General features: G+C 40.9%; 1 protein-coding gene across 3 annotated transcripts in view; it reads left to right on the plus strand.

Annotated features, from left to right (window-relative positions):
- Positions 1-24,939, plus strand: part of ATP6V1H (ATPase H+ transporting V1 subunit H) — a 109,440-nt gene that overhangs the window by 35,369 nt on the left and 49,132 nt on the right. The window contains exons 1-7 of one of the 3 annotated variants that reach the window (XM_072151914.1): positions 3,083-3,220; positions 4,722-4,805; positions 6,595-6,714; positions 10,652-10,751; positions 14,027-14,116; positions 18,630-18,743; positions 20,211-20,315. In XM_072151914.1, coding sequence (XP_072008015.1) covers positions 6,611-6,714; positions 10,652-10,751; positions 14,027-14,116; positions 18,630-18,743; positions 20,211-20,315 — 513 coding nt within the window. In that variant the 5' untranslated portion in view covers positions 3,083-3,220; positions 4,722-4,805; positions 6,595-6,610. Of the gene's footprint in view, positions 1-3,082; positions 3,221-4,721; positions 4,806-6,594; positions 6,715-10,651; positions 10,752-14,026; positions 14,117-18,629; positions 18,744-20,210; positions 20,316-24,939 lie in introns of those variants that run through there. The other 2 variants (XM_072151915.1, XM_072151916.1) reach the window with 2 other exon arrangements.

Consider the following 24,939-nt stretch of genomic DNA (forward strand, 5'->3'; position numbering starts at 1 on the left):
GCAAAAAACAAGCCATCAACCAGCTCCATAGCCAAAAAAGTAACAAAGTTATGCCACTTGGAAGACGGCAATACATAAATGATAGATTTTTCCCCACATTAGGGTTTTGTTTGACAAATTTAGTAAAACGTAAGAAAATATATTCATGTTTGGTATCCCCGTAATCGTATCAACCCATAGAATAAAGATAACATGATTATTAGTCTATACGGTGAACACCAAAAAAAAAAGAAGTAAAAAATCCAGTACAGAATTGATGCTTTTCTACTCCTGTCCTCAAAAAACGTTCCTAAATTTTCAACAATAGGTGATACAAACCCCAAAATGGTAACATTGGAAAAAGCATCTCATCCTGCAAAAAAAATGGCATCACATGGCCCCAATAACGAAAAAGCGAAAATTTTATAGCCTTCAAAAGGGGCCAATGAGGAAACTAAAATCCTGGCAGCTGCAGCGCCCTCCTTCCCTTCTGCACCTCGCTGTGCCCCCATAACACAAGTCGCAGCCACATGTGGGGGGTCTTTGTACTCAGGAGAAATTGCAGAACAAATTGTATGGTGGGTTTTCTCTTTTTATCTTTTGGAAATGTGTAAATTTTAGGGCTAAATGAACGTATAAGGGAACAATATGACCATTCTAAATTTCACCTCCATTTTGATTCAATTACTATGAAGATCTCAAGGGGTTAACAATCTTCGTAAAAGCTGTTTCTGATAGCTTGAGGGGTGCAGATTTGAAAATGGGTTGGTTATATAGGGGGTTTTGATGCTAAATATGTAAAATTTCATTCCAAACTGTATTTATCCCCAAAATAGTCAATTCTGAAAATCCGGAAAAGCGATATTCTATTTGCAAGCCGCGTGACATCAAAATAAATTATCCAGACATTTCAGAAATTATGAAAATGTAAAGTAGACAAATGGGAAATGTTATTCAGCAACTTATTTAGGTGGTAAATCGATCTGCCTGAAAACGCAATGATTTTGAATTTCGAAAATGGCAAATTTTTCCAAAAATTTATCATATTTTCTTTTTTTTTGTAAATAAATGCAAAACTTATCTGCCAAAATTTACCACTAAAATGAAGTACAACATGTGGAGAAAAAACTATCTCAGAATCGCTTTGATAAGTAACAGTGTTCAAAAGTTATAACCGTATAAAGAGACGCAAGTCAGAATCCAAAAAATCGGGCTGAGCCTTAAGCTACAAAATGGCTGCGTCCTTAAGGGGTTAAAGTGAACTTGTCACCAGGAATGTGATTTTTAGCTGGAGACAGGTTCTAATAGCCTATGCTAATGTGATTTTAACAATTCTTTTGTCAGCATTCATTTCAATAGTTTGCATTACCTGGCTCTCTGCAAGCAGAGAGGAGGGAAAGCTGCAGCATGTGTGTACCTGAGTCTCCGCATTCCTTCTTCCTCTCCTCCACAACATCCTCCTCCCCTGTCTGCTCAATGTAGTGATAGGAATTCTGTCTCTTCTCAAAGGGGTTGTCCGAGTTCTGAAAAAAACCTAAGGGAGGCCAGGAGGGCGCTTCTTAAAAAAATAAAGTCCTACTTACCTTCCAGTGCCCTCCGGTATCCAGCGCTGCTGTCGCTCCGGGCGCCAAGTAAACAAACATGGCCGGACCCAAGAAACTTCTGGCCTGCATTCACAATGCTGTGAATAGGGAAGGGTAGGCGTGGCCGGCCACGGCCGTCCGGAAGCTGAGTCCAGCGCTGCTCCGCCGGCCATGTTTGTTTACATGGCGCCCGGACCGGAGCGACAGCAGCGCTGGATACCGGAGGGCACTGGAAGGTAAGTAGGACTTTCTTTTTTTAAGCAGTGCCCTCCCGGCCTCCCTTAGTTTTTTTTTCAGAACTCGGACAACCCCTTTAATGACCTGGCTCATTAGGCTCCACTCACTAAGAAAAGCCGGCTCTTCTGGCTCCTCAACGGCTCCCTATTAAATATATAATAGGGAGCCACAGGCCAGTCAGTCACCCACACCACTTCACTTTTAACCCGATTGTAAAGGGGACGTGGTGAACCAGTTAGGAGCAGGGTTAAAGAGGACCTGTCACCTAAATTTTCGGCACTAGGAGCTGCTTACTAAAGTAAGCAGCACCTAGTGCTTGATCAAACGCCGCAGTGTTAGAGTGATAGCGTTACCGGAAACCTCCGGTAACGCTATCAAACACTGCAGCAGGGTACAATGTAATCATCGGACAGCTTGCAAAGCTGTCCGATGTATTCATGAGGGGGCGGTCCGAGGCGCTGCCTCTTCCCCGGACCGCCCCGCTCGCTCCATAGGCCGGCAGTGACTGCCGCGTGCTAAGTGGCAGTCACCGCCCCTAGGCACGCCCCAACCCTGCCCCCTCATGAATACGTCGGACAGCTTTGCGAGCTGTCCGACAATTACATTGTACCCCGCCGTTAACGCTATCACTCTAACACTGCGGCGTTTGATCTAGCACTAGGAGCTGCTTGATAAATTGGGTGACTGGTCCTCTTGTCCTCATGTCGTTCATGAACAAAACCTGGCTCATTTGCTAACGACCCATCACTAGCTCATTGCACATGACAGGAAGGGGGGAGGGAGCTGCATGAATGTGGACGAGAGGACACTGACACAGAGACACACATTCTGCAGCTGCCCTCCTCTTCCCCCACGACTCACCACACGCTGCTGGCAGGGAGCCAGGTAATGTGAATTAAACTTATATAAAGTACTGAAATTATTCAGAAAGCTGACAAATGTATTTTAAAAATCAGCATAGTATAGACTACTGGAACCTGTCACCAGCTAAAAATCACTTTCCCGGTGACAGGTTCCGTTTAACTCTTCTTGAATAACTTAGCAAAATGGGTCATATCAGATGTTCTGAGGGTAAAATTGTGTCTCCTTTGCCTCTAATTCAAGTGAGTCAAAAAAGATTCAAATTGCCCTAACTCTCAGAATACTGAATAAAACACTAGTATATATGTTGTATACACGTTTAGTTTTTCCTTTCTAAAAAGTTACACAGCGTTTCCCGGCAATGTCCATGTGTACACAACGCCAGTCTCCGCCCACTCACCTGGTCACGTGACCGGCGCCTCGCTTTCCCTGCTTCTGCTTCCGGGATGCGGTCACCTGACTCAGTTCCCGTCACATGACCGCGCATCACTTGTCAGCTGCGGCGGAGAGGTCACACGGAGGATCCTGCTGCTGCGGTACCGGCCCGGGCCTGTGGGGAGGTGAGTGATGGGGGCAGGGGGCTCAGCCTGGGAATGAAGAATTAGCGGCGGTGCTGCGGCCTCCTCCCGGCCTGGACTACTGCTATTGTTATGTGCCCCGTCCATCATGGAGACCCTCAGCTGTGCTCTGTGTGTCGAAGGTTAGATGTAGCAGTGCTGGGTGTGTTGTGTCAGTATTATGTGAAAGTTCATGGTACCTATATCAGGAGGTAGTGCGGTTCATGCTTGCATTGTCTTCTCTCTGGTTGCAGGTTATGAGGTGTCTGCCCCTGTTCACATTGGCATTATTCCTGTAGGTGGATAAAATATAGATGATAAAAAACCGGCCTGGACTTGTAGCTGCTCACATTGTGGTCTCCAGTAGTCACACATCTCCCACACATACCAGAGATGTGGAATCTCATGCATACATGTTAGGATCTCCTATTAGGACCCATTCCCAATTCAGACAGGACAAACTCTGTTAATAATAACAGATCTGGACCTGTGTTGCTTTGTAACTTTGTTCACATTATCAGGAACTGCAGTTTGTAGTATACATCATGTATCTATAAGACAAGGGTCTTAAAGGACATCTACCACCAGGATGAATGATTGTCAACCAAGCACACTGACATACTGGTGTGTGCGGATCTGCTCTTCCTTTAGATTCAAATTCCCTGGTTTTTACAAAAGAGAGCATTTAAAATGTATGCAAATTAAAATATTTTTAAAAAGAAGGACATAAGAACCTTAAAGAAGAGCAGATCCTGCCAGAAGGGGCACACACCAGCATGTCAGTGTGCTGGGTTTACAATCTTTCATTCCGTTGGTAGATGTCCTTTTAATATAGAGAGAAAGGGGATAATCTGACCCCTGGTTTCAGCCAAGTATGAGATCCATCTGTAACTGCTGTATGAAACGTCACTGTTCTCAGTGTATTTTATGTGGGAGTGGGATCCAGATAAAAAAGGACAATCCCCCATTTCTGTCCTATATGTCAATATACCTATATTTCTCATAGTAATATACAATACTATTGTATGTGAAGGTACAGCTAATGATGGTGATGGATCACACTATGTATTTGGATACACTACAAACTTTCTTTTGGATGCATGTCTGATACTTTATAGTGTAATTGGCTATGGTTGGCTAAAACCTTCTACATGAGTATTCTGGAACATCTTACTTAGTACTTGTTATTTATTACTCCTAGAAATATACGAATAAATTGACTCCTCCGCATGTTATTATTTGTGATGATGTTCTCACATTGTGCATTGTGTGAGAGGAGAGGACAATTGCACCTAATTAAGAAATTCTGGGGCACATTCATTTGAAGTAAGTGAAAGAACAGAAGTGGCACCCCTCCCACCCTGCCAGGATACTTGCACAGGGAAGGAAGACTTGGTTAATGAAGCATGTGAGCACGAGGTCCTCCGGCTATGTAGAATAAGCACAGTTATTATCTCCATGGCACAATGCCGTCCTTCAGTGTATTCTTTTTTTTTTTCCCTAGATTCATAAGACACATCTACTCGGTTTTACCAGATCAGCGTGGCACTGCCCCAATCCAGAGTCTGCTGCTTGTTACCAGCTAAGGGTAAGGCTGTGGACTGACAAGAACCTGTCCTGGTGCTGTCAGCATGGCACTCCCTCCAGATCAGTGTTTACAGACAACAAAGCCCTTGTTGTACCATCACAGGAATCTGCACATTGTGAAGAGAACGAGGGATGATTGTGATTGTGACAACTATTAGTATTAAGTCTCCCTCCCTCACAAAGTAAATTATATATAAAGAAAACCGCACATGACCTTATATACAAGGAGAGTTCTTATACTGCTCACAAAATGCTCAGTGCATGGTCCCACAATTATAAGATCCATGTCTTCATGATCAGTGGGACCCCTGGCAATCTGTTCTGTGATGTTATAGTGCAATAACCCCTGTATTTAGCAGGGCTACATTCTCCTGATATCCACTGTTCCCTACCTTCACATGAAGGCTTCCACAGAACTCTTCCAAAAATACTGTGGTGACCAAAAATGGATACACCAGTAGGCTATATTGAGCAGTACCCACATTTATTACGTATATTTTTACAGAGGCGATGGACTGCATCGGGATTACTTTAAAGGGAGTCTACCACCTCCACCAAGCATTATAATTTGCTGGCAACATGCTATAGAGAAATGTATTATGATTTCCATAGCAGTTCTCCTGCTTCTAGGGATCCTGGGTGCAGCAACTACCTCATTAGCATATGGTTTAAACTGGGAATATTTTAGGAAATAGTATAATAGACAGATATAATTAAGGTGCAATAGAAATCACAGTTAATTTCTCTACTACACCCTCCCAGCAGATTATAATGCTTGGGAAGCTCCTAGACTGTCTGTAACTGGTGATCTGCTTTATATTTTGTACCTTGCTGTAGTTTAGTTTTGCTATCTAGTCTTGGTTTAATAGCAAAGGGGAAGTTGCCGACCGTTCACTATGTCTGATGACTGTAGCCTTTCAGCTTCCTGAGATAAAAATGTGGAACTGCAGCCCTCTTTCCAAATTAAGGATAAGGACATAAAGTAACAACATTTTTCTGCTGTCATTTAGAGAGACTTTTGCAGCGTCTTTCATTTTTGATAAATAAAGGGGGTCCTGAGTCCCACTCTGAACGTATACACTCTAAAAGGACTTATAGGTGCACATTTACTTACCCGTCCATTGGAGTTTACAGAAAGTGCTTTGTCCGGCGATAATGCATGTGTCGCTTCCCCGCTCAGGTCTGACGGAGTTCACCATCTTTTTCGTGTTGCATGTAAGTGCTTGAGCTTGCGACACAATTTGAATGTTGAATCCCGCGCACAGTCCGAATCAGTCTGATCGTCTGACGCCCCCTCCCGATTTCTGACGCATGGAAGCCAGTGCAGCTGCGCCAAAATCCCAGCGCAGACACTTGTTAAATACCTGTCTTACCCGTTTAATCCCCAAAAAAGGCGTACAGTTCGACGAAAGTGCGCTCTGTGACCCTTAGTAAATGGACGGGTTGTCCTAATGGAATAACTCATCAACCCATCATTCTGTTCATATAGTCACATGTTCTACTCCCTTATTGGTCTGCCCTGGTGTTACAGCAGGGCTCATAGTGAGCCTCTGTAGTTCCCAAAATAACAGCCTTATTATGGTCACCGCAGTTTATGAATAAATTTATTATGTGCTGCGCCATTTATAATAAGAATGGGAAATTCCAGCTGCAGTAGGGAATAGTTATAGGGCATTGCAGGGTTAAGTGTTTGGCACCCTAATAGCTCTTGTACCTCACTATGGAGCTATATAGGCTTTTTTACATGTTTTTTTGGGACAAAATAAGTGATGCAAATGTTGTGTATTTAGGAACAAAAACTTGAAGATGGATATTCGAGGAGCGGTTGACGCTGCTGTTCCTACCAACATCATCGCGGCCAAAGCTGCAGAAGTTCGTGCTAACAAAGTGAACTGGCAGTCATATCTCCAGTAAGTACACATGGACAGCTCACTAGTGCTTTTATATGTCAGGCCAGATGCACACGGTATTTTATTTTACCTTCCTGGAAATTCTTATTTTTTTCTGTCCTATTAGAGATTGCAGAGGTTTAATATAGATACATAGATTAGATTCCTTCTAGCCCCTTTAACATGAACACATCTGTTAACAAAAATTTCTGCATAACAGTTGTCCACGCGTGACGTCTCCCAGGGCCGGCGTCAGCACTGGGCATACCTGAGCAATTGTCGGGGGCCCAGAGCTGCTGAGGGGGCCCACATAAGGCTGTACATAAGTAATCCATGGGGGGGAGGGAGCTGTTTGGTATGGTAAACTAGGAAATATTTTGGGGAACAGGAGACTGTTTTTGTTTTTAATGCCGCCATGTGAGTTCACTGCAAAGTGTCCCAGTGAGGCTCTGTCGCCCAGGGGCCTAAAGCCGACCCTGACTTCACCATAAGGATGAGTACTTAGACTGTGTATTTTCACAGATTACAGTAAAATACACTGAGATGGAGTTTTCAAACCTTTATCCATATAAATACCAGGAAAATCATTATGTTGCTGAAATATGAAACTTTCTGTAGGTGTCATCCCTTCTCTATAGAAGTATAACTTGGTGACTCTATAGCAGTGATGGCTAACCTATGGCACTGGTGCCAGAGGTGGCACTCAGAGCCCTTTCTGTGGGCACTCAGGCCATCACCAGAGATGACTCCAGGTATCTTCCTGCAGTCCCAGACAGCCCAGGACTTGCTGTGCACAGAGCTATTTTAAAGTGACAGCTCTACCTGGGACTATTTTCTGCTTTATTGGTGTCCTCAGGTGCTGGTATCAATGAAAGCTGTGACAGAGAAGGGAGTATAAATCACAAATTAAATTTCTGTGTTGGCACTTTGCGATAAATAAGTGGGTCTTTGTTGTAGTTTGGGCACTCGGTCTCTAAAAGGTTTGCCATCACTGCTATATAGTGTCCCTCAAACCTTTATGTATGTAAAGGGGAGATTTTGCTATGTAATATCATTGACATATCTCTAGTGGAAATCATCTGTTTCAGTCTAAAGAAAATGTTTACTTGTGAACACTCTTTTATAGCTCCTATAAAGTTACAACCTCTTGATTTATATGGATTCAGTGTAAACTCCCACTTTGTGTTCAAGGTGGAGATTGTTCAGCCGAAAAGCAAAGAGCAGGATCTTGTTTTCTGGAACAACAGTCTTATCTCTGGATTCAGAATGTTGTTTGCTAAACGTACAGAGAATGTAAATAGATTGATCCTCTGCTTTGTTTTCTAATGCTAATTCCAACACTGGTCTAGGACATGTCTGGAGGTATCTGGTTATAGGGTCTACTTTGTGGTGTAGTATATAGAAAGGATTGTTTTGCACAATCTATATCTCAGATGAGATTGGAGGAGAATAGTGTGGATGCACAATGCTGTGTACATAACACACACACCATGTCAGAGGTTGTGTTTAGGTGTCAACATTGCTCCTTGAGCTGGTAGACCTAGCCGCTCCGCCTGACCCTGTGCTGGGGGAGGCTGGTATTCTGCTTGCTGTATAGATATCCGGAGTGTTTCATGTCATGTGGAAGATGCAGAGTACAGTATAAAGTACTTAGGTTATGAATTCAGTCAAGGTTTGGTTTAGCACAAATTTCTAGAAATATTTCTGAAATGTGTTTTTGTTTATACTCCACATAGTTTGCTTCAAGGTTGCATGTGGTTGTGTGGATTATTAAGTTGTATTTTCATATAGTCCATAGTAAAATGTTTATTTTGCTAGGACGGTGTTTTGTGCAGTATGAATTTTATTTTTACATATTTTTTGAAATATAACCAATTATTGCATGTGTTTTTTTTTTTTTTTTTTTACAAGAGTGCCAAATATGCTCTCCATAACAAATTTCCCATTGTTTTTTGTTCATAATTTAAAGGGGAATTCCCATCTGGGCATTCACATTTAATTCAGTACTATATGTAAACATTTCTTCAATTGGATGTTATTTAAAAAAAAATGTTCCTGTGTGAAGATAATTTCTCATAAATGTGGCCATGTTGTGCCTTAGAAATACGACCACCTCACAATTAGGCAGCGGTGGCCAGACATGTGCTATTGAGTCCTGCCTGACCGCCTGGATTTGGCGATCATTACCACAGGATGGCTCTAGGATATGCAGTAACTCCCGGACATTCCATAGTTCATTTCAAGTTTGGATATAAGTTTTAGATGAACATTTATATTTTCATGTTTTTTTTTTTTTTTTTTAAATAAATCTACCATCAAAATCAGGAATTATAAACCAGGGACACTTACACATAGATCTATACACTCAGACTGTGGTAATCTTGTTATATTTGTTATCCATGGCCTTCTTCATTCTAAAATCAACTTTTAAAATTATGCTCTTGCACAATAAATGGTTTGGAAGGTGTTATCAGAGCCTCTCCATGCTGTAGGCTGTTACACTGTACAGGTGCACCTCCTCCTCCTCCCCCTGTGTGCTGAAACATCCTGTAACAGCCTGTAAAGCTGTAGCACAGGCAGTCTCTGGTTATAACCTTCAGAGCACTTCAGGCTCATTGGAATAATGGAAGTAGACCATGCATAACAAATATAAGATGGCCTCAGTCACAGTGCCTGGATCTATGAGTAAGTGTCCCTGGTTTATCTTGGCTTTGTCAATTTTATGCATGTAAACAGCTTTTACACTAAAGAGAAATTGGTGTTTTTTCCCAGCCACCCAGTACTTTGAAACAGATGGTGCCACTAGGAAATTTTATAGCAGAATTCAAGCCCTAATATGGCCCTGTAAATAGGTTTACAGTATTTTTGGACTATAAGACACTACCTAGATTTGGATATCAAAAAACAGGAAAAATTATATTTGACATCAATTAAAAATTCCCTGGTGGGCACACAACTATTTCGGCAACAGTTTTGTTACTTGCACACACAGACATCTCTGCTACGTTCATACATACGCAGTGGGCCACTGTACCTTAATTACAGGTATTTTTGTGATATGCAAATTAGCTTTTGTGACTCATGTCAGGTGTTTGTGACTCTTCTCTCTCTCAGGCTGGTAGTGACCCAAGCCCCATTATTTCTTTTAAGTGAGTTGCAAATTTGTTGTATAAAGTCATGGAGATGAAGAGCTCAGAGGTGAAGTCAATGCCCCATGTGCTGCTATTGATGGTCCTGCATCCAGAGACCTCGCCATCCGGGTTTCTTGTAGATTAAGATGAAGTATATTTTCTGGAAGATGCTACCTCATTGGTCCATGGAAGAAACATGATCTACAAGTTATTATTCTGCGTTTCTGCGTGGCCAAGGGCACTTGCCCCTGTGTAACTATTGTCCAGTTTACTCCATCCCATTCATTTTGGATTGTGTATTTCCCATGTGATACAGGTTCCCACATTAGCAGTTGTTATGACTGAGTTTCAGTTCTTGTCCTCCTGATTTATTTCCTGTGTCTATCATTGATGAAGACTTTATCACAGCAGCCAATCGCCGTCTGGTGTTCTTGTTCACTCCTCCCCCCGCATTCAATGGGGAGGAGGAGTCACTGGGCGCCGTATCCCACTGTACAAGCATAGAGTGGGATACGTCTGCGCCATGTGCTGTAAGACCAAGTCGGTAATCTGCCCGATGTGTATTTACAACGTACAGCAAAAACATAATGTGAACCCAGCCTTATACAATCACAACAAGCAGAGATCTAGAAAACCGTGAGTAATTGAGAGAGAAAGTATATAAGAAAATTGTTTCCTAATCATACTAACAGTAATACTATATTTGCGCAAAATGGCAACCCCATTTAAGCTTTAGGAAACCTCTATCACACCGCTCTATTCATCCGTAATATGAAATATTGCACAGTAGAGTCCATCTACTATGTAACCCTTATACTTTATTCCAGGGGGCAGATGATTTCAGGAGAAGACTGTGAATTTATCCTGAGGTTCGAAAAGTCTAATTCGGAGGAGAAGAAAGCCATATTAACCAATGAAGGCAATCAGGTAAGCTGATCTGTTATATTGCATTGGTAGTACATTGACATGGAGATACAACGCCTGCAATGTGCACATAACCAGAAATCTGCTGCTCTCCACTTCCAGGTCGGAGGTCATCCGTTTGTGGTCATATTTATTCCTCTCACTCAAGGGCTTTTTGTCAAAACTTGTCCAACATACTCCTCAGCAGATACAAGCTCTCATTATTTAAGGTTGTCTGTACTGTTTTAACCCCTAGGACTCTAGGACACGGACCCATCTTTCAAACCTGCCCCGTGTCACTATAAGTGGTTATAGCTTTGGAACACTGGAACGTATCCATTTTCTGCTTCAAATGATGATCTCTTTTCAGGAAGATACTCATAGCACCCAAATGAATTCAGAACTTACGTTTCCCGAATGTCTGCTTTATGTTGGCACGGGTTTTTTATGCATTCTTTCATTTTCTGGAATGTTATGAGGCTTGGAATTTGGGTGACATTTTTCACATTTTTGTGGAAAATTGCTAAAACCTATATTTAGAGGGATGTGCTCAGATTTCAAGTGGCCTAAATAATACTAACACCCCATAAATTACCCCTCATACCCCATAAATTACCCCAATGCCCCATATGTGGTGGTAAACTGTTTTATGGGCACATGACTGGGCTTAGAAGCAGCATTCAGAGCTGATTTGCATTCTCACATTGTACAGGCTTTAATTATTGGACAAATGACAGATAAGATGCACTTTTCGGGTACATAATTTTCTGGCATCTATAGTTTATTGAAGAGATTTTATTTACTCTTTCTTGGTAGACGAAATTAAAATCATCTAATTTTATTTATTTTTTTTGCCGTTTACAATACCATAAAAATGTTATTTTTATCACAATTACGGTAATGCCTCATTTATATGGCTTTTTTTTCCCGCAATTTTACTGAATAAAAAGTAATTTGGAGAAATCTTGTTAATTTTGGCCTCGCCATCTTTTCAGAGTAACATCGTTTTAGTTTAACTTTTTTATTTTTTGGCTGACAACTCTGGATTAGGGCTTATTTTATTGAGAGTATTGATGAAAAATCCTCTTTTTGGAAAAGCTTTTCACATTTTTTTTAATGGCCTTCACAATATGGGTCAAATAATGATTTGGTTTTTTTATGCACATTGTTATGGACATGGACGAGGTTTTTATATGGGAGTGTGTCATTTACGGAGCTTCAACTTTTTTATAAGTCTTTTTTTTTAACTTATTTTGCTTTATATACACTTTTGCTTGACACTGTCCAGCAATACTAATATAAGACAGCTTACAGCCAGACCCGGAAGGGTTCTGACTGCTGGACTGATCGGGCAACCTTGGGTCTGACCTGAAGAGGAACGGATCCCTGGATTGAAGCCCCTTATGACCATGGAGTGTAAAGGGGTTAACATCTGCGATTGGAGAGCTCTCCAGTCGTGGGTGTTAGAGCAGACTATCAGCTAATATAAACTTTAGTACTAGGAAATACAAAAGCGAGATCACTCTCCTAAGGTGGATAAAACACAATCAAATGGTGGAGAACCCCTATTTATTCAGGAGGAGCTGCCCAACAGTCGGATACCGTGTGTAGACTGAACTCGGTGGTTAGTACTTGGGGAGACCAGGGAGGGGTGACTGAAACGGCACAAGCTGGATGGTAATTATTCTGGAAAGGTGTCCACACTTCATAAGTATTGGTTTAAATGTTGCTTTAATGATAATGCGTTACTGAGACTCCTTCTTCAGATCAATGCGTGTAGCAAGGGTTGCTAAGAGAGAGGTGGACTTAGCTTGGTCCCACTTTCTCAGCAACACTTGCTTCACGCAAAATTAAAAATAAAATGATTCTGCAAGGACCAGTAGCATAAAAAAACTGAACTTGCTACTTCAGTGCTTCGGACAGTGCTCTTGTCCTCGCAGCATTGCACCTAAGATGCTGGACTAGCAGGGGGATTGTTAAAGGGAACCTGTCATCAGGATCACACATTTTCACCTAATGTTAGGTTCCCACAGACTTTGTAATACTAATTCCCAATCTGCTTTTATAATTAACATTAATGCTTCCACTCACTTTTCAAAGTAGATAAAAGTTTCGTCACCAGTATCTCTTCTTTGCTTTACTTGCTCTTCATTCCTCTGACCCCTCCTTCATGCAGATGTGAACTGAACCAGTGCTACAAGCAAATCTGCTCAGTCTGCAGGAGGGAGGGCGGGAGGAAGATGTAGTGGAGCAGAGGGGAGATAAAGAAGATAACGACACAGGCTTGCGGCCTTACTCAGACACCCCTGTGACTCAATCCAGTTTGCTGGCAGGGAACCAGGTGTACTATATGTAACCAGCTATAAATAAAAGTACATTGGGAATAAGGGGGATATGAGGGACATGGGATTTTTTTCTATTTGAAATCGATACATGACGTAGCGGTTTCCCAAGGGTGCGGGACTCCTCACTGGCCACTTCCATGGGACTAGGGGCACAGCTCTGCATACAGAAAGGTAAACTTCACCTAACTTTTTTTTGGGAAAAAACTTTCCCTATGAAAACTATTAATTTTGGTATAAAGAGACCAAATAAACGACAGCTTTCCACTGCTTGTCATGCATGTATTTTAGCAGAATAGAGATTCTTCAGTTTTGATGTTTACAAACAGAAGGGTTTTTTCAAGCAAAAAAAAAAAAGGACATAGTTAAAGGGGTTGGCCACTTTTATCTCATGTTTTGGTAATGTGTAGGGGAAGGATATTAGTTCTGCTCCGGTATCTTCATTTGTAAAGTGAAACCTCCTGTCTTTTACCTCATCAGCCAGACATTCCTGTTCATTAAATGGCCGCAGATGCAGGGTCATGTGATCTTATCTGTCCATGAGCAATCACCCTGCCAGGACCTTATGATAGTATCCATAAATATAATATCAAGGTACTGGCAGAACCGTAAATGCATTGGTAATTTTTATAAATGTAACTTGGATGATGTAATTCTCAATGCAGTGACAGTACAGAAACAGCGATTGCTCTTAAGCTGGATTTTGGATTTCCTTTCCCTGGAGTAACGGGGATCCCTGTTCTCATTATCAATGGCGGAGGGGTCCAATAGTTTGAGTCACCCCAGTCAGATATTAATCACTTATTCTGTGGCAGGTCCTTGTGGATGGATTTTTGATTTTTCTCTTCCAGATTATGTCTATGCATGGGTAATATTTCGTGCAATCCTGAAACTTTGGTCTCATTTCTGTTCCTCATTTTATAAGGATGATAATACAGTGTTATTATGTCGTTTCAGTGTGCTAAAACCTTCATCAACCTGATGACCCACATCTCCAAGGAGCAAACAGTCCAGTACATCTTGACTATGGTGGACGATATGCTTCAGGTAAGATGTTTTACAATTACAGGTATTGCTGGCATTGAGCGATTTCATCATGCAGTAGTAAATTGGTGCCTTGGCGTTATTCAGTGATAACAAGTTAGCCCGTATCCTCAGGATAACAGCTAACTTGCCAATCATTCTTGGTCTCACTAATTGAACCCCCACGGATCATTGGAAATGGGGTCCACTGTATGTGCACATGTGCCCTGCTGCTGTATCTGTATGGCGCTGACTAAGATTGCCAAGCGTTATACTTGGCCATCTCTGTTAGTTCCATAGACAGTAAATGGATCAGCAGTGCGCATGTGGGACCAGACCATCCTTTCTTGTGGGGTGCAGCGGGAGTACAATGGACTCTCATTCTCATGAACTTGAGGGGGATGTCTCTATGGACAACCTCTCCTAATGATTTTTGTATATACACACACAACTTTATAGGAGTAGTATAATTATTTCTTATGGAAATATTATGACCATGTCCTCAGCTAGTAGCAGAAGACGTGGCAGAACATTAAGCTGTTTAGGGCTTGAACACAAGAACATGATTGGTCCATGGACCATGGGGTGGCCTCATATCATGGACCAAATACTGTTCCCAGGATGGGGATCCAATGATTATATTTTATGCAGTGAACCGCTGCTGGGACCCTCATGCCATACTGTAATCATGTTTTCAGAACCACACGGTTGTTCCATAGGAAGTCAGGGACTCCTTGTATCATATTTAATTATGATGCTTGGAGGCCCATCCCTGTAACAGTAATAGGGATTTGTGTGTTAGCCATTTATATCTCGTGTCCACCTACAGCACAAGTCCCTTGTCGGACAGAATTATTCTAGAATAAGTCTTAGTTCACACTTGCGTTTGGCAGCTTCTGTAATGAACTTCTATAACTTACAATGGAAAAATTTGTAAGGTAACCATTTATTGACTATAAGAAATGGAAGGTGAGCAGAAGACCTTCCAGTCCCCTTCTCATTTTTGTTTCTATTACGCTTATCCATAATGAAGGGTGTTAACGGAACCTCAGTCTACTCATGAACACGTCCATTTCACAGGCTTCACAACAACAAATCTGTGGTCTGTTATTCGCAACCTGTGTGTCTTTGGGCGGATTGCTGTCTCTACAGGTTATAGAATATCATTAATATTGACATTCAATATTGTGTGGTTATGAATACATAAATCCATAATTAACCCTGACACATTGATTCCAGAGACCTCCAGAGCTATAAAGTTCTCCAGCTTTAAACTGAATTGTAGAAAATGAATATTCAATCAAATTATTGCTGGGACATTGCATTTACTTACTTGCCCTTATCTGTTTGACTAATGATGACACTTTAATTAATCTGTAAACAAATGAGCGGAGCTAAGCTTCTAATTAGGGTGATTGATGTCCCTTAATAATGAGGGCAATTTACATTCATCGTAAACAGTATTTGGATTTCTTTCCTCTTCAACTATCTTTCGCATTTCCACTCTGTACACTTCATCCAATCTCTAAAGTAATAGATGAATTATTAAAGGGAGAAATCCAAGAATTGATGGCAGTCAGATAATTAGATAATTTCGGCATTTGTGTTTTTACGGTTAATAAATGACGGGGTGTCTTTGGGGACTTTCTGGGTTACTGTTTCTTGCAGCCTTGTTCTGATGGAAGTCCTATTGTAAGCAAAGTTCTTCTAATGACTTTGTAATGATACAGTTAAAGTTTCATGGATGTTTCTTTTCTATTGGACTGACCCACAACATTAGTTAATGTGGTTAGTACTAAGGAATTATTAAATTGGTTTAACATGGGGACAGTAGCTTTCTCAGAGTCTCAAGCCGCACTGCTTTGGCCGGTGAGTGGCTGAATGGACACCTACAAGCATTTTTGTGTGTTTCGAGACATTTGAAAGTGAAGAGATGTAGGTAGCATTGAGAGTGGAGCCCATATTTGGTGATAAGGTGATTTAGTAATAGAGGGTATTTCAGGAATAAGCTTAATTCATGTTCAAATGTAATTAATTGTTATTTAAAATTTTGCTCCCCAAAGTGGTTAAAGGGACATACACAATGGAGAGTTAAAATCCTTTTGGACCCTTAAATCAGTGTATCGATTTTGTCCCTGTGGAGAATACACAGGACAGAAGATGGCCGCTGGTCACATGTCCACATCACATGTCCTGCATCGACCTGGGCAGGTCATGTGATCAACACTATGATTGGCTGTAGTCGGTTGGTTGCAGTGCATCCAGTATGGCCAGTGTTGCAGTGAGACTACATCGCAATGGGGTAATGTGCAGTGATGGCAGTTACACATCATTACTATAGTAACAGAGCAGGACAGTCTGTTACATCATCACTGGGAGCAGAGCATAAGAGGGTGGAGGAGTTACTGAGAACTGTGGGATCATGGGACATGTAGTTGTAGATGGCAGCCATCTTGGAGATAACTCTGTCTACTTTAGAAAGACCATAACATTTTATGAATCATAAAAGCAAATTATTTAAGCTCCGCTTTGTGATTAATGAGATTGAGTTTTGTTGAATTCATTTATTTATACCATTATGATGTTCATATTCCCATAATACCCCCTTCATGAAATCTACTAAAGGGAATGGTGATGGCGAAAGTTCTGTTATTGTTTAAACACGTTAAGATTTAAGGCTAGCCTTAATATTACTTTCCAGAGGCTCAGAAGAAGTGACATGTAAGCTGGTTTTATTGATGCTTCTACTCCTTTGTTCTCCGTATTCTCTTTTGTACTTGGCGTTCAGAGTGTTTTCTGCGAAAGTTATAATTTTCCCATCATGTAGATGTTCTGAAGTTTGAGTTGTGTTCTCTTGTCTGCGCTGGAGACCAGATGTCAGATATGACAGCCGTTTTGTTCTTATTATTCATGAGATCAAATGTCATGAAGTCTACGGTACTTACTGAATTATACTGTACAGCATAGCCTTTTAAGGTAGAGGCTTTTTACAAACTTTTCCTTAAACTCTTATCCTTCATAATGTTATTTGAGATTCTACGATAAAGATGTAGCAGAGAAGGGTTTGTTACTTCACACATATTTTTATTAACCTCTTCACAACTGCCATACTTCTATATAGGTTCTATTTGCACATGCCTCGTGCAGTAAGGAGGTTTATAAACATCATGACAGTGACCCAGCTTCAAATACTTGCATCTTCTGAACCCAGGCACCTAGAAACACAATCATATAATACAGGAGCATCTCCTCTTTAATATGGTATATCGATTATGTATGGATACTTCAGATACCACAGATATCCACCCTTGAATTTCTAGTAAACAATTTTGATTTTTGGCTTTGTATTCTCTGGCGTTGTGAAGCATCCAAACACAATCCTCATATCATATTAAAGGGCAGATTCTCCAGAATTGTGTTTCTAGTTGCCAGGGTTCAGAAGATGCAGGCATTTGAAATATGCCCCCCTCCAGCCTGTCATCTGAAGAATGTAGAAGAAGGTGCAGAAGACTTTCACTTTGCAGAAGTACATGCACCCTCTGCATCTTTAGCTGAACCTGGGAAAAGGTGATGGAATAATTCTGTACATATTCATAACATATTTTTTTAGTAAAGGTTCATTCCGTTTTGCTACTTAATAAAAAAATATGATAAAAAAGTTCATTTTTTCACATTTGTAGTCACTAATCAGTAAATTATCGGCAAATTCTATCAAGTTAAAGTCTCACATGTTATGAAAAAAACAAAGTAAAAATTGTTATATGTAAAGCTTTTACAAAGGTATCGTAATTTAAAGAAGCGTATGACAGAACGTCAAATATTGACCTGGACATTCAGGCACCAATGACCATCAAAAAGAGGTTAAAGGGATAGTACTATAATGTAAGATGCCTATCTCTTAGAAGGGTATGCCATCACTGAGAATGAAGGGGCTGTAAATCTGGTTTATTGCTGCATGGCTTGACCCAAACTAAGCTTGACTCATCTCATGCAATAAATGGCTCTTATCTGCTCATTTTCACATGGTTTAGAGGAGAAACAGGCAAGATTGCACATAAGAGGGGAAATTCTAGAAAGGACGTTTAATTCCCTACCTAAGGGGGGGGGGCTAGTTTAATGGGGTAAAAGCTGGTGACAGGTTCACTTTGAACAATCCATAAACTAGATGCTGTCAGAAATGTTCAGGTGCACTCACCACTTCTGGGATTCCTCCAACCTTATCCGGACATGTACAGTGATAAAGAATGAGTTGTGATACATCTGTTTTCTTCCCATCGATTGTGATATTTATGTGTAGGGCACTTGATCTTAGATATTTCTATAATTGTTATGATATGTTGTTGTTTTTTTTTTTCTTCACATTTTTCCTAGCCTCTGCCCCTGTGATTTTCCAGGAAGTTTAGAAAAAGGAAGGTCTATTTTTTGTTACTTCTTGGAATAAAGGCCTTGTCAAGCTCCCTGCCTGTCAGCAATTCTTAGGAATGTACATGTGTATTGTTATCTGTGGTTTCTCATGCTCATTTTTAATGTTTTCTAGGAAAATCATCAACGCGTCAGTATATTTTTTGACTATGCCCGGCGTGGGAAGAACACGGCATGGTCCTACTTTCTTCCGATGCTGAATCGCCAGGATCTGTTCACTGTCCACATGGTAAAATAACGTTTATGTTCCCATTTATAACTCGCATTTTGTAGTGCTATATGTGATCTCTCCTCCATGTCACAGAATTTTTTTTTCTTTATAAGGGAAACTAGATCTCTGCATTGAGCTGCTCCACAGTTCTCTGCCTCTGCTATGAGTAAGGGTGCATTCACACGTTCAGTTTTTCAGATGCAGTTTTTGATATCCAAGCCAGGAGTTTAGTGGGAAAAATGAGGAGGAGTAACTCCTCTCAATTATGTTTTTACCCATTATCATCCACACCTGGTTTTGGCTACAAAAGCTGCATCTGATAAACTGAACGTGGGAATGCTACCTGGCTGGCTTCTGCTTCAATTCTACAAAAGAATAGGTAAGTGTCGAGGCAGTAGTACAATTCAGAGGACAAAGCAGTGTAAGGAGACTCCTCCAGTTTCCATCTACAATCCCAGAATATATATACATATGCATTTTCACAGTCCTGCTTCTACTCATGCACACACAAAGGTATGGTTACCTTATGGTTCGGACTGTTACCGAACACCGCATATGGTGAGAACTGCTGATACACTCCCTTTAATTTCTGCCTAAGGCTCCATTTACACAAATGGATATCCAGACGCATAGACGTCTATGGAGCCTGGCCACGGTCCGGTGAGCACACACGTGTCACCATACTGTACTGTTAACAGTACAGCAGGTCTGCATGGCTCCTTATTGGGAGAGGAGGAGTGAGTGGCCCAGGGCGTAGCATATATTATGTGCAAGGGACCCAAGGCTAGTTTTACATGAGATCGATACATGTGACTGCATTTACCAGTCAGAATGGAGAATTTCTGAACTAACTTGCCAGCTTAAACCTTTTACATTTGGACTTTGGATGACTGTGATGTGCTTTCGGGCTGAATACAGCAAGTCTATGGTCCTTTGTTTTCAGCCCATATGTCATCGGCATGTGAGATCCGCTCACACACCGATGACAGTAGAAAAGGATTGCCCGAGTCGAAAGCTTGGCAAGGAATAGGCCCTGCTCTGAGACTCAGGAAGTTGGCTCATGTATCGGGCCATGTGTGAGAGCTCATACAAATACACGGGGACATGTACTAGCCTTCCAAACAATAGATAGCACATGTCCAAAAATAACAATAGATAGCACATGTCCAAAAATAACAATAGATAGCACATGTCCAAAAATAACAGGGGGCCTTCTTCAAACTACTATGGACAATTGACCATCCTGCTCCATTCACTGATCCTAACTGGCTCATTGGCAAAAGGCCGTAACCAAATGTAGAACGAGTAGTTAGGAGAATATCCACTAGTATTCCCAAGCCATTCACTATGGGTGTGTATAAGTAATAACATTTGTTACATATATGCTCCACGCTTAAGAAATGAAGCCCATAAAATAGTGACTTGTTATGGTTATTGTGAGTTAAAATAAAAATCAATTTTTCTTTTTCCTCCACTCTTTTTCAGGCGGCACGTATAATTGCTAAATTGGCAGCCTGGGGGAGAGAATTGATGGAAGGCAGCGACTTGAATTACTACTTCAACTGGATTAAAACTCAGCTGAGCTCCCAGGTATTCCTTTCACTGGCTTTATTGGTAGATTGTGGAGTTTTTGTATGAAGTGACAGAGAATTGTAATTGCTGCCATTATGGAGTCTTAATTACGGGCTGTACATTAGCTGTACTTATATGTCTATATGTCAGCGTATAATAAGACTGAGCGAGGTGGGACCGTGTAATATCTCCCAGCATGACTACAGATACTAAAACCTGAAAATCTACAAAGAACTGCTGCATATTTTATAGTGTTGACAATTAGAGATGGGAAACGTATCTAATAGATCTCAAGACTCTCCTTGGACCTCACACTAAAATCTGTATGATTTTTTCTTTGACTATTTGTATCCCTTTATAAAAAACATTGACATCCCTAAACTTTCTCCCGTGCTGCACCTATTATCCGGAATTTATATTTTTGGTTTGTTAGGCTAAGGCTGCATTCACTTGAATGTTGTGGGGGACGTATATTGGCCAGATATATACGTCCGCCTAGACGGCTTTGGCTACCCGGTGGTGGTACAGTGGCACCATACTGTACACGGAGAAAAGATAGAGCATGCTTTCCCTGTGTTTGATAATAATTAGAGATGAGCGAGCACTAAAATGCTCGGGTGCTCGTTACTCGAGCCGAACATTTCCAGATGCTCGAGTGCTCGTTTCGAGTAACGAGCCCCATTGAAGTCAATGGGAGACCCGAGCATTTTTCAAAGGGACCATGGTTCGGGAATAAAATGTGTTATTTAATTGAAAAAGAATGTCTTCTGATAATTTGCAAACATCTGCGATCTATTCTTCACTGTTCCGCGCGTATATTATCTCCCGACAAGTTAGCAGATGTAAAGAACAGTGAAGAATAGAATAAAAACAGTGAACACAGTGAACACAGTGAACACAGGATCATTTAAGATAAAAACACAGTGCAGAACACAGTGCAGAATAGATTACAGATGTTCGGCACATCTGCTTACTTGTCGGGAGATACGCGCGGAACGGCGCGAACAAAATAGCATGTGAAGAACAATATATATGTGTGAAGAACACATTGCAGATGTATGGAAACATCTGCAATGTGTTCTTTACACACATATATATTGTTCTTCACATGCTATTTTGTTCGCGCCGTTCCGCGCGTATCTCCCGACAAGTAAGCAGATGTGCCGAACATCTGTAATCTATTCTGCACTGTGTTCTGCACTGTGTTTTTCACTTAAATGATCCTGTGTTCACTGTTTTTATTCTATTCTTCATTGTTCTTCACTGTGTTTTTTTAATTAAATGCTCGATCTCGAGCAGGGGAAATACTCGTCCGAGCAACGAGCCGTCTCGAGTACCCTAATGCTCGACCGAGCATCAAGCTCGGACGAGCATGTTCGCTCATCTCTAATAATAATCTTTATTTTTATTGTACCATCAAAGTCTGGACCATCAAATCCTTATTAAGGAAAAAAATAGTGCAGCAATCCGCGTCTTAGTTTTCGCAATTACAGATAACAGGTTTGTAACAGAACCTGACATAATTAAAGTCAGTAAAGTCATTAAAGTCCACCTTCAATTTTTGGTTTCTGTCACACTCTACTTAACGCGGTTGTTTACTTTCAGCAGATGATTAATGTTGTTTGTGTTATGAAAAGTTCTACCATTTTTCCAATATGCTTTCTGCATCAATTACTCACTGTTTTCTAGATCTCTGCTTGCTGTTTTGCAACACAAAGCTTCATTGTTTATTTCCTGTCAATAAAAACCAGACTCTGGTCATGTGATGTCACACAGGTGCACGGCTCAATATATCACAGAGTAATCAGAGCTGTGTGTAGTAACGTGCAGTGCACCTGTGTGACATCACATGAAAAGGGACTAGTCTTTATCTACAGGAAGTAAACAATGAAGCTTCTTGTTGAATGACGGCAAGCAGAGATCTAGTAAACCATGAACTTTTCATAACTCAAACAATATTGATCATTTGATGAAAGTGGATAACCCCTTCATAGCGTACAATGGAAATCCAATGCAGATGTGCACTGAGCCTAACTGGTTACACTCAAACTATCTTGAGAGGACAAAAACCTTATGATAATTTGCACACTTTATTAAACTATACACAGTACTATTGCAGTCTTCACTTCTATCAATTAACTGTCCAAATCTCTTATAAACCCATTTATTTCTCTCTTGCCTGCTCTGTTACACCCCTTATAAGAACACTGTATAGCTGCACGTGGGCATTACAGTCTCAGACACCATTGGGTATAAATGTAAATGCAATGCTCCAATTTATCATAAAATGTTTATGAATATACCGTATTTTTCGGACTATAAGGCACACAAAAAATCCTTTGATTTACTCAGAAATGATATATGAACCGTACTGACAGACAACAACTGCCTTGAACTGTGCACAGGTCTGCCACCTGCTGATCATTCATCCTTATATATTCCGGCGTGCCTTATATATGAACCTCAGCGTTTTAGCAGGCATTTATAGATTGTGCGCCTTATAGTCCGAAAAATACTGTATATATCTTCAGCTGTGAGAGAAACTTCCCAAAAGACTGGGCTCTCCTCTTTACCACTAGACGCACAGCCAATCAGGACACAGAAACTCAGCTGAATCTTTCCCATAGTGTTCCTGCTGTAGAACGCAAATGTGATTCAAATGTGACAGTTTATCCCAGAACAGTGAGGGATGGGGAGTACAGAGAAAGGAGGAGACATAGCGTACACAGAAGTAAATAGTCTTTATCCTGTGTATCAGACTGCTGATCCTACTCTTTCCATTGTGGAGTGATGGAGGTGGTCAGCAGAGAAGGTTTATGGATGATATTCTGTGCACACTAGATTATTAAACTGAGCAGCTGCAGGTTGAAGGTGCACTGTGTGTGGGAACATAAGAGCAGAGTGTGGACAGAGCAGACAAGATGAAGCTGCTTCCTGTAATCACTGAGGCCACAGTGCATAATCCCACCCCCTGACCCTTGGGTCTGTAGAGTTTTGAACTATCCTTAGCAACCAAAATGCTTTGCAGAATTAGATGAGAAACGGCTCATCTAATAATGAATGTATATGGGAAAAATGTTTGTGTTCCGCTATAGGGAAACACTATAAACTTTACAGTTCTGCTATGAAGTATCCTTTTTATTTGTTCCCTTCCTGAGGACAGTTGATTTATATCCCATTAGTTAAATGGCAGCTCACTCCTTTGAGGTGAATTGGTGCGAGCTGCAGTACTAAACACCGATGTACAGTGTTAGGCTACATTCACACAACCATATTATTTCTCCAGTCCCGTATTTGCAGGCCGTATGAGCCCGTATATATGTGACGTTTTTCATCCGTATGCAGCCCGTATGTAACCCATATTTTATACGTCCCCATAGACTTCTAGGGCATACAGAACTGAAATACGGGAGAAAATAGGACATTCTCTATATTTTTATATGGCTAGTATACAGTACGGTAAGCTCCAGTGTCAAAAACGGCAATATAAATGGTTGGATGTATTGTCCATTGAAATGAATGTGGCCGTATGTAATCCGTAAAAAAAACGGTACGTAAACGTCCGTTTTCATACGTCCGTGTGAATGTAGCCTTAATATAATAAGTGAAGAGTCAGCAGAAAAGTCGCAATCTCACTGGTGATTGATCACTTCTACGACTACACAGCAGCGGCGGGAATGAGTGTTCTTGCGATTTCTCCTCTGGCTTTTATATTAGCAGCAGTAAAAGGCAGTTAAGACCCAGTTCACACCAAATGATGTCCATTAAAAGCTCCACTATTTTTAACAGCAGAACAACCCTAGCGGCAGCACTGTTTTTGCTGTTACAAATAACAGATGTGTAACACAAGGTGAATGAGAGTGAAATGAAGGACTTCCATTTACCATCCATTCCAGCCCATAACAGAATAGACTAATCGATGCCAATATCAGTAGTGTGAATGTAGCCTTACTCCCATTTATTACCGCTCTTCTATAGAGATAATACTTGTAAGAAATGTGTGGCCTCCTCCAATAAAGATTTTTCAAATTAAAACTTAAGTAGTTGCACAAAAGAAGAAAAGAAGCTAAGCTCATAAGATATTCTTAAAAACGGCCTCTTCAGGTGCATAGAGGGGATTGTATTCGGCAGTATCAGGGAGATGTGCGCTCTGCTGTTCTGCATTCTGTAAGCCACATTCAATAACTTTTGTTTCCTTTTGTGAAATTCTGCATCTTCAACATATTAAAAAGTTCTTTGTAAGTGTCCAGCTGTGAGACTACAAATGTCCACGTTGTGCCGGCTCATAGTACAAAGGCGTCTTTCATAGGGCTGTACAATGCAGAACACTTCAGGTTTCCCAGTATAATTTAGTCAAATCATAACCACCAGTAGTACTTCTACCACCATGAATGGGATGGGACACAGGTTTGCAGCTTTTAATTCTCAGAAAATAATCTTACCAAATTGTAGCTTTTCAACAGTATAAAGAAAATTCATTGCAGCCCCTTGCTTTGCCTGCTCCCACCCCAGACTGTCTCAGACATTGGTGACTTAACCGTCAGATCAGTGTCTCCATTTACCCTACCTTATATGTTGTGACCCTCATAGGCAGGGTCTTCCTTCCACTTGTTCTAGTGTTTGTGCTACTTTCATTTGTTCT

This window comes from Engystomops pustulosus, chromosome 5 (assembly GCF_040894005.1).
Source record: "Engystomops pustulosus chromosome 5, aEngPut4.maternal, whole genome shotgun sequence".
Taxonomy (NCBI): domain Eukaryota; kingdom Metazoa; phylum Chordata; class Amphibia; order Anura; family Leptodactylidae; genus Engystomops; species Engystomops pustulosus.